General features: G+C 55.6%; 1 protein-coding gene across 1 annotated transcript in view; it reads left to right on the top strand.

The window, feature by feature from the left end:
* mphosph8 (M-phase phosphoprotein 8) overlaps window positions 1-12601 on the top strand; it is a 44715-nt gene that overhangs the window by 17875 nt on the left and 14239 nt on the right. The window contains exons 8-13 of the mRNA XM_072444168.1: window positions 906-1046; window positions 1307-1393; window positions 2108-2265; window positions 2970-3121; window positions 3234-3358; window positions 6149-6232. Of these exons, the coding sequence (XP_072300269.1) occupies window positions 906-1046; window positions 1307-1393; window positions 2108-2265; window positions 2970-3121; window positions 3234-3358; window positions 6149-6232 (747 nt within the window). The remainder of the gene's footprint in view (window positions 1-905; window positions 1047-1306; window positions 1394-2107; window positions 2266-2969; window positions 3122-3233; window positions 3359-6148; window positions 6233-12601) is intronic.

Here is a 12601-nt window from a genome sequence, read left to right as displayed (position 1 = left end):
CAGCACAGAGGCTGACCCCAGCACAGAGGCTGACCCCAGCACAGAGGCTGACCGCAGCACAGAGGCTGACCGCAGCACAGAGGCTGACCGCAGCACAGAGGCTGACCGCAGCACAGAGGCTGACCGCAGCACAGAGGCTGAGCAGGCATATGACTCGTTTGCAACACCATTTTATATCGTTTCATGAACCAGGATGCAGAAAGCATACGGACCAGCGGCGGCAGACAAACGCGCGCCCCGAAAACACCAACACACTTCCGGGCTACCCACATTGCCCCCCTCTCTTAAAGGGCCAGCCAGGCTGGTAACATGAGTGTCCGTTAGGCAGTGGAGTGTAATTGCCGAATCGGCCCCAGTCTCAAGTGGGAACATGATGTCAATTGATCCGGTCTAAAGATGGCCGCCAACTGAGCCGGATCAGTTTAGTCCGGACTAAGTGGAAGTGAACATAAAGATGACATGATTCTGACGGCGTTCCCACTTGACCAGTTTAGTCCGGACTAAATTGGTCAAGTGGGAACGCCGTCAGAATCATGTCATCTTTATGTTCACTTCCATTATTCTTTCAAATCCTTAAGCTACCACCAGTAATACTACCACCCTCCACATAAACTAGTCTCATTTCTCAGGCACCACCATACAGCGTAAACTGGAAAGGTTTAAGGTCGATGTGTTGATGTGTTGTAGAACTGCAACTCCTGAAACCAAGTACAAACAACCCACCTGTAATTTAATAAATGCAAGATATACAAGGCCACACCTCCATGGAGACGAGCAAGTGGCAGACCCTCCACCAGAAAAGTTTCATTGTGCACCTTTTTAAAGCCATGTCAAGAGTGAAATGAATGGAAGGTGACTGACGTTGCTGGCGTCTTGACGGTGTGTGGTGGTGTGTGTTCTGGCAGGATGGCAGTGGCATGTCTCTGAGCATGCTGGCTGCAGCGGGCGGGCAGGACGACATCCTGAGGCTGCTCATAAGGAAAGGAGTGAGAGTGAACAGGCGCCAGAAAAACGGTACCACAGCGCTCATGCACGCTGCGGAGAAGGTACTTGCACTCCTCACTGTACACAGCAAACATGTCTCTGGTCTGTAGCATGTAGACACGCCCTTGTTTACAGTTGTTGGGTAACGATTATAGATTCATATTACATCGGCCAGACCAGAGAAGGCCTCAAACCCATGCGCCACGCTCTCCACCACTGAGCAGCACGGTGGCAGGGTCGTCTAACCCTGCCATCGTCACATAGGACAGTGTTTGTCACCTTAACCTCTCTGCTCATCTGACCGTTTCTTTGTTCCTTGTAGAATTTCCTGACCACAGTCGCCATCTTGCTGGAGGCCGGGGCTTATGTGAACGCTCAGACATTAGGAGGAGAGACGGCGCTCATGAAGGTTTGTTCTGTCTGACAACCCCTTTGCCTGACCAGCCGTTCCCAACACGTTTTGGCAAACTACTTATCAAGACTGTGTGTGGTTCTGGGGCTCGACCGCTGCGGTTCAATTTCTAGGGCGGAGTTTAGAGCAGAGACAGAACCAATCACATAAACCCAGAATTGACGCAAAAATGTGACACGCTTAACCGGATATTACGTAGCCCATGTCAACAAGGCGTGTTCCACGTTCTCCGTCCTGAACGCAGAAAATGTCTCCTGAATCGAGATGACGCCCTTCGTATAACCGCATCTAACACACGTTCATCACGGCGAGTATGAGCCGGGTCACGAGCCGGGTCCTCCATCTTGAATGTTTTGGATCGGGGGTGAAGAGCTACTTCCGTATCTCGGTGTGACGCGTTAAAACCTCCGCCTGGGATTGGTCGGTAAATGGATGACCGACGACTTCATTGGCTCTGATTCGGGTTCCAGACCCTTACGCATTCGAACAGAATGTGGGCGGGGCTGGCAAGGTAAATATGAGTGTAGACATTTCCCACCTGTTGTGTCGCGCACACCTATTGTGATGGAAAAAAAGACGTTAGAAAGTTTGTAATGGGTGTTTGTAGATCATTATGTACAGGCAGGTGTGATTTTGAATGACACCAGCATTGCAAAGCTACATCTTACAGTAAGTCCATTGGTCAGTTCTCAACCCACTATTCTTCTTCAGGCCTGTAAGAGGGGAAACATGGATGTGGTGCGCCTCCTGCTGGAATATGGAGCAGACTGCAACATCATGTCCAAGCACGGGAAAAACACGGCCATGTACTTCGCCAAACTTGGCAACAACCTGATGGTGTGTGACCTCATCAAGGATCACAGCAGCATGTCAGTACTTTTCTATTCTATATCACCGTGGGCTGCAATTCTAGGATTTAGTTTAAATCCAGGAGTATTTGAGATCAAACCGAATATGACCTGTACTCAAAACTCCAAGAATCTATTTTTCAGATCATGTTTATTGAAATAAGAAGACAGGAGACATTCTATTACCCCGTCCTATTCTATCTCTGTTTTTATGAAGAGTTTTCAATAGTTTGACATTTTGAATTAAAGGCGTAATGGACGATTTTTTGGCCCAAATCTGAGTCTCATTTCCTCGTGTTGTGATTAGTCGTGCCGATTAGTCCTGCCACGTATCAATCATAGGAGGCACCTACTGCTCACCCGCAGAGCCTCGTTCGCCCGCGGAGCCTCGCTCGCCGGCGGAGCCTCGCTCGCCCGGCCGTTCGCCCGCGGGGCCTCGTTCTTGTTCGCCCGCGGGGCCTCGTTCGCCTCGTTCGCCCGCGGGGCCTCGTTCACCAAAAAATGGTCCATTACGCCTTTAAGTTTATAATAATGATTTGACATCATGAAACAGTGGATCAGAGCTAAAGCTTATTTACACAGTAGTTGTTATTTGACAAATAAAAAAACAATACACAAAAATACACCTCTTTGTTTGGTTGAATTCATGTTTAAATGAAGTAAACGGGTGAAGACGTCTCTCCAGTGGTGCTTGTGATTGTGATTGTACCTGGTCCTTGTCTCAGGCTGTGCAGCGTGACGGAGGACGCCATCAGGGCGTACTTCGAGTCTCGCCTGGTGGTCCTGGAGCCGGTCTTCCCTCTGGCCTGTCACCGACTGTGTGAGGGGCCCGACTTCTACATGGAGTTTGGGTACAAGTTACAGCCACAACCTGAAGGTACTTTTCTCTGTGTTCTCACAGACTTATTCTAGAATGGCTTTTCTAATGCAGGACAGTGATAGAGTCAATGTTCATGTGGTCTGCATTGCTCATGTCACTGTTTGTGCAGGCGCCGGGATCCTGCTGTTCATCTTTCACGCTAACTTCCAGAATGAGATCACGGCTCGTCTGTGTGGCCCGTGTGCTGTCCATGCGGTGGTCCTGAACGATAAGTTCCAGCTGCCCATCTTCCTGGTACTCTCTCTTGCTCCTCCCCCTCTGTCTGGTACTCTCTTGCTCCTCCCCCTCTGTCTGGTACTCTCTCTTGCTCCTCCCCCTCTGTCTGGTACTCTCTCTCTTGCTCCTCCCCCTCTGTCTGGTACTCTCTCTCTTGCTCCTCCCCCTCTGTCTGGTACTCTCTCTCTTGCTCCTCCCCCTCTGTCTGGTACTCTCTCTCTTGCTCCTCCCCCTCTGTCTGGTACTCTCTCTCTTGCTCCTCCCCCTCTGTCTGGTACTCTCTCTCTTGCTCCTCCCCCTCTGTCTGGTACTCTCTCTCTTGCTCCTCCCCCTCTGTCTGGTACTCTCTCTTGCTCCTCCCCCTCTGTCTGGTACTCTCTCTTGCTCCTCCCCCTCTGTCTGGTACTCTCTCTTGCTCCTCCCCTCTGTCTGGTACTCTCTCTTGCTCCTCCCCCTCTGTCTGGTACTCTCTCTTGCTCCTCCCCTCTGTCTGGTACTCTCTCTTGCTCCTCCCCTCTGTCTAGTACTCTCTTGCTCCTCCCCTCTGTCTGGTACTCTCTCTCTTGCTCCTCCCCCTCTGTCTGGTACTCTCTCTCTTGCTCCTCCCCCTCTGTCTGGTACTCTCTCTTGCTCCTCCCCTCTGTCTGATACTCTCTCTTGCTCCTCCCCTCTGTCTGGTACTCTCTCTTGCTCCTCCCCTCTGTCTGGTACTCTCTCTTGCTCCTCCCCCTCTGTCTGGTACTCTCTCTTGCTCCTCCCCTCTGTCTGGTACTCTCTTGCTCCTCCCCCTCTGTCTGGTACTCTCTCTTGCTCCTCCCCTCTGTCTGGTACTCTCTCTCTTGCTCCTCCCCCTCTGTCTGGTACTCTCTCTCTTGCTCCTCCCCTCTGTCTGGTACTCTCTCTTGCTCCTCCCCCTCTGTCTGGTACTCTCTCTTGCTCCTCCCCCTCTGTCTGGTACTCTCTCTTGCTCCTCCCCTCTGTCTGGTACTCTCTCTTGCTCCTCCCCCTCTGTCTGGTACTCTCTCTCTTGCTCCTCCCCCTCTGTCTGGTACTCTCTCTTGCTCCTCCCCCTCTGTCTGGTACTCTCTCTTGCTCCTCCCCCTCTGTCTGGTACTCTCTCTTGCTCCTCCCCTCTGTCTGGTACTCTCTCTTGCTCCTCCCCCTCTGTCTGGTACTCTCTCTCTTGCTCCTCCCCCTCTGTCTGGTACTCTCTCTCTTGCTCCTCCCCCTCTGTCTGGTACTCTCTCTCTTGCTCCTCCCCTCTGTCTGGTACTCTCTCTCTTGCTCCTCCCCTCTGTCTGGTACTCTCTCTTGCTCCTCCCCCTCTGTCTGGTACTTTCTTGCTCCTCCCCCTCTGTCTGGTACTCTCTCTCTTGCTCCTCCCCCTCTGTCTGGTACTCTCTCTTGCTCCTCCCCCTCTGTCTGGTACTCTCTCTTGCTCCTCCCCTCTGTCTGGTACTCTCTCTTGCTCCTCCCCTCTGTCTGGTACTCTCTCTTGCTCCTCCCCTCTGTCTGGTACTCTCTCTTGCTCCTCCCCCTCTGTCTGGTACTCTCTCTCTTGCTCCTCCCCCTCTGTCTGGTACTCTCTCTTGCTCCTCCCCCTCTGTCTGGTACTCTCTCTTGCTCCTCCCCCTCTGTCTGGTACTCTCTCTTGCTCCTCCCCTCTGTCTGGTACTCTCTCTTGCTCCTCCCCCTCTGTCTGGTACTCTCTCTTGCTCCTCCCCTCTGTCTGGTACTCTCTCTTGCTCCTCCCCTCTGTCTAGTACTCTCTTGCTCCTCCCCTCTGTCTGGTACTCTCTCTCTTGCTCCTCCCCCTCTGTCTGGTACTCTCTCTCTTGCTCCTCCCCCTCTGTCTGGTACTCTCTCTTGCTCCTCCCCTCTGTCTGATACTCTCTCTTGCTCCTCCCCTCTGTCTGGTACTCTCTCTTGCTCCTCCCCTCTGTCTGGTACTCTCTCTTGCTCCTCCCCTCTGTCTGGTACTCTCTCTTGCTCCTCCCCTCTGTCTGGTACTCTCTTGCTCCTCCCCCTCTGTCTGGTACTCTCTCTCTTGCTCCTCCCCCTCTGTCTGGTACTCTCTCTTGCTCCTCCCCCTCTGTCTGGTACTCTCTCTTGCTCCTCCCCCTCTGTCTGGTACTCTCTCTTGCTCCTCCCCTCTGTCTGGTACTCTCTCTTGCTCCTCCCCTCTGTCTGGTACTCTCTCTTGCTCCTCCCCCTCTGTCTGGTACTCTCTCTTGCTCCTCCCCCTCTGTCTGGTACTCTCTCTTGCTCCTCCCCCTCTGTCTGGTACTCTCTCTTGCTCCTCCCCCTCTGTCTGGTACTCTCTCTTGCTCCTCCCCTCTGTCTGGTACTCTCTCTTGCTCCTCCCCCTCTGTCTGGTACTCTCTCTTGCTCCTCCCCCTCTGTCTGGTACTCTCTCTTGCTCCTCCCCTCTGTCTGGTACTCTCTTGCTCCTCCCCCTCTGTCTGGTACTCTCTCTCTTGCTCCTCCCCCTCTGTCTGGTACTCTCTCTTGCTCCTCCCCCTCTGTCTGGTACTCTCTCTTGCTCCTCCCCCTCTGTCTGGTACTCTCTCTTGCTCCTCCCCTCTGTCTGGTACTCTCTTGCTCCTCCCCTCTGTCTGGTACTCTCTCTTGCTCCTCCCCCTCTGTCTGGTACTCTCTCTTGCTCCTCCCCCTCTGTCTGGTACTCTCTCTTGCTCCTCCCCTCTGTCTGGTACTCTCTCTTGCTCCTCCCCCTCTGTCTGGTACTCTCTCTTGCTCCTCCCCCTCTGTCTGGTACTCAGTGCAGCTAATGTGTCCCTTGTGTTTTAGGACAGTCACTTTATTTACTCCTTCAGTCCCGTCCCCGGCATCAACAAGCTCTTCCTCCGTCTGGCAGAGTCTCCCACAGCGAAGGTAACTCCAGGATTCTGCTGCTGTTACATTCATTCTGTCATTTCCACAATCTGGTGATAAACTGGCCTCAAATACAGATCTGGTACAAATATAGCCATAAGTTCATATACCAGTGTAAATAAACTATATCAAGGCTATAAACTAGAGTGCATGGATCATATAGGGGATCATAAGGGATCATATGGTGACTTGTGTTACAGCTGCAGGAGCGTGGTATAAATGCTCCTGTGGAAGAGAAAGAGCAATTTGTCCAATGTCCTCCTCCTGTCAAGTGTCCTCCTGTCCAGTGTCCTCCTCCTGTCCAGTGTCCTCCTCCTGTCCAGTGTCCTCCTCCTGTCCAATGTCCTCCTGTCCAGTGTCCTCCTGTCCGTGTCCTCCTCCTGTCCGTGTCCTCCTCCTGTCCGTGTCCTCCTCCTGTCCAGTGTCCTCCTGTCCAGTGTCCTCCTCCTGTCCAATGTCCTCCTGTCCAGTGTCCTCCTGTCCAGTGTCGTCCTCCTGTCCAGTGTCCTCCTCCTGTCCAGTGTCCTCCTCCTGTCCAGTGTCCTCTTCCTGTCCAGCGTCCTCCTGTCGCTCATTTTGACAAACAATTCCAGCCCGATCACATGACTAGTTCTACAGATGAGTTTGTTGAAATGACCACGTCCTTTGCTGGTGCTGCTCCCCTGATGGACCCCAGTCCAGTATCCAGGTGCTCGTTATGGACAGACCCCAGTCCAGTATCCAGGTGCTCGTTATGGACAGACCCCAGTCCAGTATCCAGGTGCTCGTTATGGACAGACCCCAGTCCAGTATCCAGGTGCTCGTTATGGACAGACCCCAGTCCAGTATCCAGGTGCTCGTTATGGACAGACCCCAGTCCAGTATCCAGGTGCTCGTTATGGACAGACCCCAGTCCAGTATCCAGGTGCTCGTTATGGACAGACCCCAGTCCAGTATCCAGGTGCTCGTTATGGACAGACCCCAGTCCAGTATCCAGGTGCTCGTTATGGACAGACCCCAGTCCAGTATCCAGGTGCTCGTTATGGACAGACCCCAGTCCAGTATCCAGGTGCTCGTTATGGACAGACCCCAGTCCAGTATCCAGGTGCTCGTTATGGACAGACCCCAGTCCAGTATCCAGGTGCTCGTTATGGACAGACCCCAGTCCAGTATCCAGGTGCTCGTTATGGACAGACCCCAGTCCAGTATCCAGGTGCTCGTTATGGACAGACCCCAGTCCAGTATCCAGGTGCTGTCGCAGAGGCAAAAACCCGGGACTTATCTGTCGGCCCCAAAGAACCGTCCCACGCCTCAGAGGGAAGCAGTGCTGCACAAACAAGGTTCAGGTGGAGACATCACATCTTACAAAGAAGAAGCAGAGTCTGAGGACTCAGAGGGACTAGTCCATCACTCAAGCTGAAGTCTGAGGACGTTGGTAGAGAAGCTGACCTTTGTGGAGACAAAACGTTGGAACAAATTTGAGATTCCATCCAAACTGGTCCACACCAGCCAAGCTGAACTAACTCGGGTTAAACCTGATGCCCTGCAGGTGGGGCTCTCCTGATGAGTGACAGCTGTGACAATGATGATGTCACAGTGTCTCTGTAAAAGTCTCCTTCATTCTCCATCTCACATCAAACTCTTACTCTCCTTCCCTCCTTGTCCTCCACTGACCTCCTCATTGTTCTATTCCTTTATCTATCTTGCCTTTTATGCTCTCTCCTGTTTCTCCTCTCTCCTCCTCGCTCTCCTCCTCTCTCCTCCTCGCTCTCCTCTTCTCTCCTCCTCTCTCCTCCTCGCTCTTCTCCTCGCTCTCCTCTCTCCTCCTCGCTCTCCTCCTCTCTCCTCCTCTCTCCTCCTCGCTCTTCTCCTCGCTCTCCTCTCTCCTCCTCGCTCTTCTCCTCGCTCTCCTCTCTTCTCCTTGCTCCTCCTCGCTCCTCCTCGCTCTTCTCCTCGCTCTCCTCTCTTCTCCTTGCTCCTCCTCTCTCCTCCTCGCTCTCCTCTCTCCTCCTCGCTCTTCTCCTCGCTCTCCTCTCTCCTCCTCGCTCTTCTCCTTGCTCTCCTCCTCTCTTCTCCTTGCTCTCCTCCTCTCTTCTCCTTGCTCTCCTCCTCTCTTCTCCTTGCTCTCCTCCTCTCTTCTCCTTGCTCTCCTCCTCTCTTCTCCTCCTCGCTCTCCTCGCTCTCCTCCTCTCTCCTCCTCCTCTCTCCTCCTCTCTCTCCTCCTCTCTCCTCCTCTCTCTCCTCCTCTCTCCTCCTCGCTCTCCTCCTCTCTCCTCCTCGCTCTTCTCCTTGCTCTCCTCTCTCCTTCTCGCTCTTCTCCTCGCTCTCCTCTCTTCTCCTTGCTCTCCTCCTCTCTTCTCCTTGCTCTTCTCCTTGCTCTCCTCTCTCCTCCTCTCTCCTCCTCGCTCTCCTCCTCGCTCTTCTCCTCGCTCTCCTGTCTTCTCCTCGCTCTCCTCTCTTCTCCTCGCTCTCCTCCTCTCTTCTCCTTGCTCTCCTCCTCTCTTCTCCTCTCTTCTCCTCTCTCCTCCTCGCTCTTCTCCTCGCTCTCCTCCTCGCTCTCCTCCTCGCTCTTCTCCTCGCTCTCCTCCTCTCTCCTCCTCTCTCCTCCTCGCTCTCCTCCTCGCTCTCCTCCTCTCTCCTCCTCGCTCTCCTCGCTCTCCTCCTCGCTCTTCTCCTCGCTCTCCTCCTCTCTCCTCCTCTCTCCTCCTCGCTCTCCTCCTCTCTCCTCCTCGCTCTTCTCCTCGCTCTCTTCTCCTTGCTCTCCTCCTCTCTTCTCCTCTCTCCTCCTCTCTCCTCCTCTCTTCTCCTCGCTCTCCTCCTCTCTCCTCGCTCCTCCTCGCTCTCCTCCTCTCTCCTCCTCTCTCCTCCTCGCTCTCCTCGCTCTCCTCCTCTCTCCTCCTCGCTCTTCTCCTCGCTCTCCTCCTCTCTCCTCCTCGCTCTTCTCCTCGCTCTCCTCTCTCCTCCTTGCTCTTCTCCTTGCTCTCCTCCTCTCTTCTCCTTGCTCTCCTCCTCTCTTCTCCTTGCTCTTCTCCTTGATCTCCTCTCTTCTCCTCTCTCCTCCTCGCTCTCCTTGCTCTCCTCCTCTCTCCTCCTCGCTCTCCTCTCTCCTCCTCTCTCTCCTCCTCTCTCCTCCTCCGCTCTTCTCCTCGCTCTCCTCCTCTCTCCTCCTCTCTCCTCCTCGCTCTTCTCCTCGCTCTCCTCTCTCCTTCTCGCTCTTCTCCTTGCTCTCCTCTCTTCTCCTTGCTCTCCTCCTCTCTCCTCCTCGCTCTCCTCCTCGCGCTCCTCTCTTCTCCTCGCTCTCCTCTCTTCTCCTCGCTCTCCTCCTCTCTTCTCCTCGCTCTCCACCTCTCTTCTCCTCTCTTCTCCTCTCTTCTCCTCTCTCCTCCTCGCTCTTCTCCTCGCTCTCCTCCTCTCTCCTCCTCTCTCCTCCTCGCTCTCCTCCTCTCTCCTCCTCGCTCTCCTCCTCTCTCCTCCTCGCTCTCCTCCTCGCTCTTCTCCTCGCTCTCCTCCTCGCTCTTCTCCTCGCTCTCCTCCTCTCTTCTCCTCGCTCCTCCTCGCTCTTCTCCTCCTCTCTTCTCCTCTCTCCTCCTCGCTCTTCTCCTCGCTCTCCTCCTCTCTCCTCCTCTCTCCTCCTCTCTCCTCCTCTCTCCTCCTCTCTCCTCCTCGCTCTCCTCCTCGCTCTCCTCCTCGCTCTCCTCCTCTCTCCTCCTCGCTCTCCTCCTCGCTCTCCTCCTCTCTTCTCCTCGCTCTCCTCCTCGCTCTCCTCTCTTCTGCTCGCTCTCCTGTCTTCTCCTCGCTCTCCTCCTCTCTTCTCCTTGCTCTCTTCTCCTTGCTCTCTTCTCTTCGCTCTCCTCCTCGCTCTTCTCCTCGCTCTCCTCCTCGCTCTTCTCCTCGCTCTCCTCCTCTCTTCTCCTCGCTCCTCCTCGCTCCTCCTCGCTCTTCTCCTCGCTCTCCTCCTCTCTCCTCCTCTCTCCTCCTCGCTCTCCTCCTCGCTCTCCTCCTCGCTCTCCTCCTTGCTCTCCTCCTCGCTCTCCTCCTCGCTCTCCTCCTCTCTCCTCCTCGCTCTCCTCCTCGCTCTCCTCCTCGCTCTCCTCCTCGCTCTCCTCCTCGCTCTTCTCCTCGCTCTCCTCCTCTCTCCTCCTCGCTCTTCTCCTCGCTCTCCTCTCTCCTCCTCTCTCCTCCTCGCTCTTCTCCTCGCTCTCCTCCTCTCTTCTCCTTGCTCTCCTCCTCTCTTCTCCTCTCTCCTCCTCGCTCTCCTCCTCTCTTCTCCTCGCTCTCCTCCTCTCTCCTCCTCTCTCCTCCTCTCTCCTCCTCGCTCTCCTCTCTCCTCCTCGCTCTCCTCCTCTCTCTCCTCCTCTCTCATCCTCGCTCTCCTCCTCGCTCTTCTCCTCGCTCTGCTCCTCTCTCCTCCTCGCTCTCCTCCTCGCTCTCCTCTCTCCTCCTCTCTCCTCCTCTCTCCTCCTCGCTCTCCTCTCTCCTCCTCGCTCTCCTCCTCTCTCTCCTCCTCTCTCCTCCTCGCTCTCCTCCTCGCTCTTCTCCTCGCTCTGCTCCTCTCTCCTCCTCGCTCTCCTCCTCGCTCTCCTCTCTCCTCCTCGCTCTTCTCCTCGCTCTCTTCTCCTCGCTCTCCTCCTCTCTTCTCCTTGCTCTCCTCCTCTCTTCTCCTCTCTCCTCCTCGCTCTCCTCCTCTCTCCTCGCTCCTCCTCGCTCTCCTCCTCTCTCCTCCCCCTCCTCCTCGCTCCCCTCCTCTCTCCTCCTCGCTCTCCTCCTCTCTCCTCCTCTCTCTCCTCCTCTCTTCTCCTCTCTTCTCCTCTCTTCTCCTCTCTCCTCCTCGCTCTTCTCCTCGCTCTCCTCCTCTCTCCTCCTCGCTCTTCCCCTCGCTCTCCTCCTCGCTCTCCTCCTCGCTCTCCTCCTCGCTCTCCTCCTCGCTCTCCTCCTCGCTCTTCTCCTCGCTCTCCTCCTCTCTCCTCCTCTCTCCTCCTCTCTCCTCCTCGCTCTCCTCCTCTCTTCTCCTCGCTCTCCTCTTCTCCTCTCTCCTCCTCGCTCACCTCCTCTCTCCTCCTCGCTCTTCTCCTCGCTCCTCCTCGCTCTTCTCCTCGCTCTCCTCCTCTCTACTCCTCTCTCCTCCTCGCTCTCCTCCTCGCTCTCCTCCTCCCTCCTCCTCGCTCTCCTCCTCGCTCTCCTCCTCTCTTCTCCTCGCTCTCCTCCTCGCTCTCCTCTCTTCTCGCTCTCCTCTCTTCTCCTCGCTCTCCTCCTCTCTTCTCCTCGCTCTCCTCCTCTCTTCTCCTCGCTCTCCTCCTCTCTTCTCCTTGCTCTCCTCCTCTCTCCTCCTCGCTCTTCTCCTCGCTCTCCTCCTCTCTCCTCCTCTCCTCCTCGCTCTCCTCCTCTCTCCTCCTCGCTCTCCTCCTCGCTCTCCTCCTCTCTCCTCCTCGCTCTCCTCCTCGCTCTCCTCCTCGCTCTTCTCCTCGCTCTCCTCCTCGCTCTCCTCCTCTCTCCTCCTCGCTCTCCTCCTCTCTCCTCCTCGCTCTTCTCCTCGCTCTCCTCCTCTCTTCTCCTTAATCTCCTCCTCTCTTCTCTCTCCTCCTCTCTCCTCCTCTCTTCTCCTCGCTCTCCTCGCTCCTCCTCGCTCTCCTCCTCTCTCCTCCTCGCTCTCCTCCTCGCTCTCCTCCTCTCTCCTCCTCGCTCTTCTCCTCGCTCTCCTCCTCTCTCCTCCTCTCTCCTCCTCGCTCTTCTCCTTGCTCTCCTCTCTTCTCCTTGCTCTCCTCCTCTCTCCTCCTCGCTCTTCTCCTTGCTCTCCTCCTCTCTTCTCCTTGCTCTCCTCCTCTCCTCTCCTTGCTCTCCTCCTCTCTTCTCCTTGCTCTCCTCCTCGCTCTCCTCGCTCTCCTCCTCTCTCCTCCTCGCTCTCCTCCTCTCTCCTCCTCTCTCCTCTCTCCTCCTCGCTCTTCTCCTCGCTCTCCTCCTCTCCCCTCCTCTCTCCTCCTCGCTCTTCTCCTCGCTCTCCTCCTCTCTCCTCCTCTCTCCTCCTCGCTCTCCTCCTCTCTCCTCCTCGCTCTTCTCCTCGCTCTCTTCTCCTTGCTCTCCTCCTCTCTTCTCCTCTCTCCTCCTCTCTCCTCCTCTCTTCTCCTCGCTCTCCTCCTCTCTCCTCGCTCCTCCTCGCTCTCCTCCTCTCTCCTCCTCTCTCCTCCTCGCTCTCCTCGCTCTCCTCCTCTCTCCTCCTCGCTCTTCTCCTCGCTCTCCTCCTCTCTCCTCCTCGCTCTTCTCCTCGCTCTCCTCTCTCCTCCTTGCTCTTCTCCTTGCTCTCCTCCTCTCTTCTCCTTGCTCTCCTCCTCTCTTCTCCTTGCTCTTCTCCTTGATCTCCTCTCTTCTCCTCTCTCCTCCTCGCTCTCCTTGCTC

This window comes from Eucyclogobius newberryi, unplaced genomic scaffold (assembly GCF_026437365.1).
Source record: "Eucyclogobius newberryi isolate DKJ021-1_F unplaced genomic scaffold, fEucNew1.0.hap1 SCAF_14, whole genome shotgun sequence".
NCBI lineage: Eukaryota > Metazoa > Chordata > Actinopteri > Gobiiformes > Gobiidae > Eucyclogobius > Eucyclogobius newberryi.
This window is presented reverse-complemented; position numbering and strand designations above follow the sequence as displayed.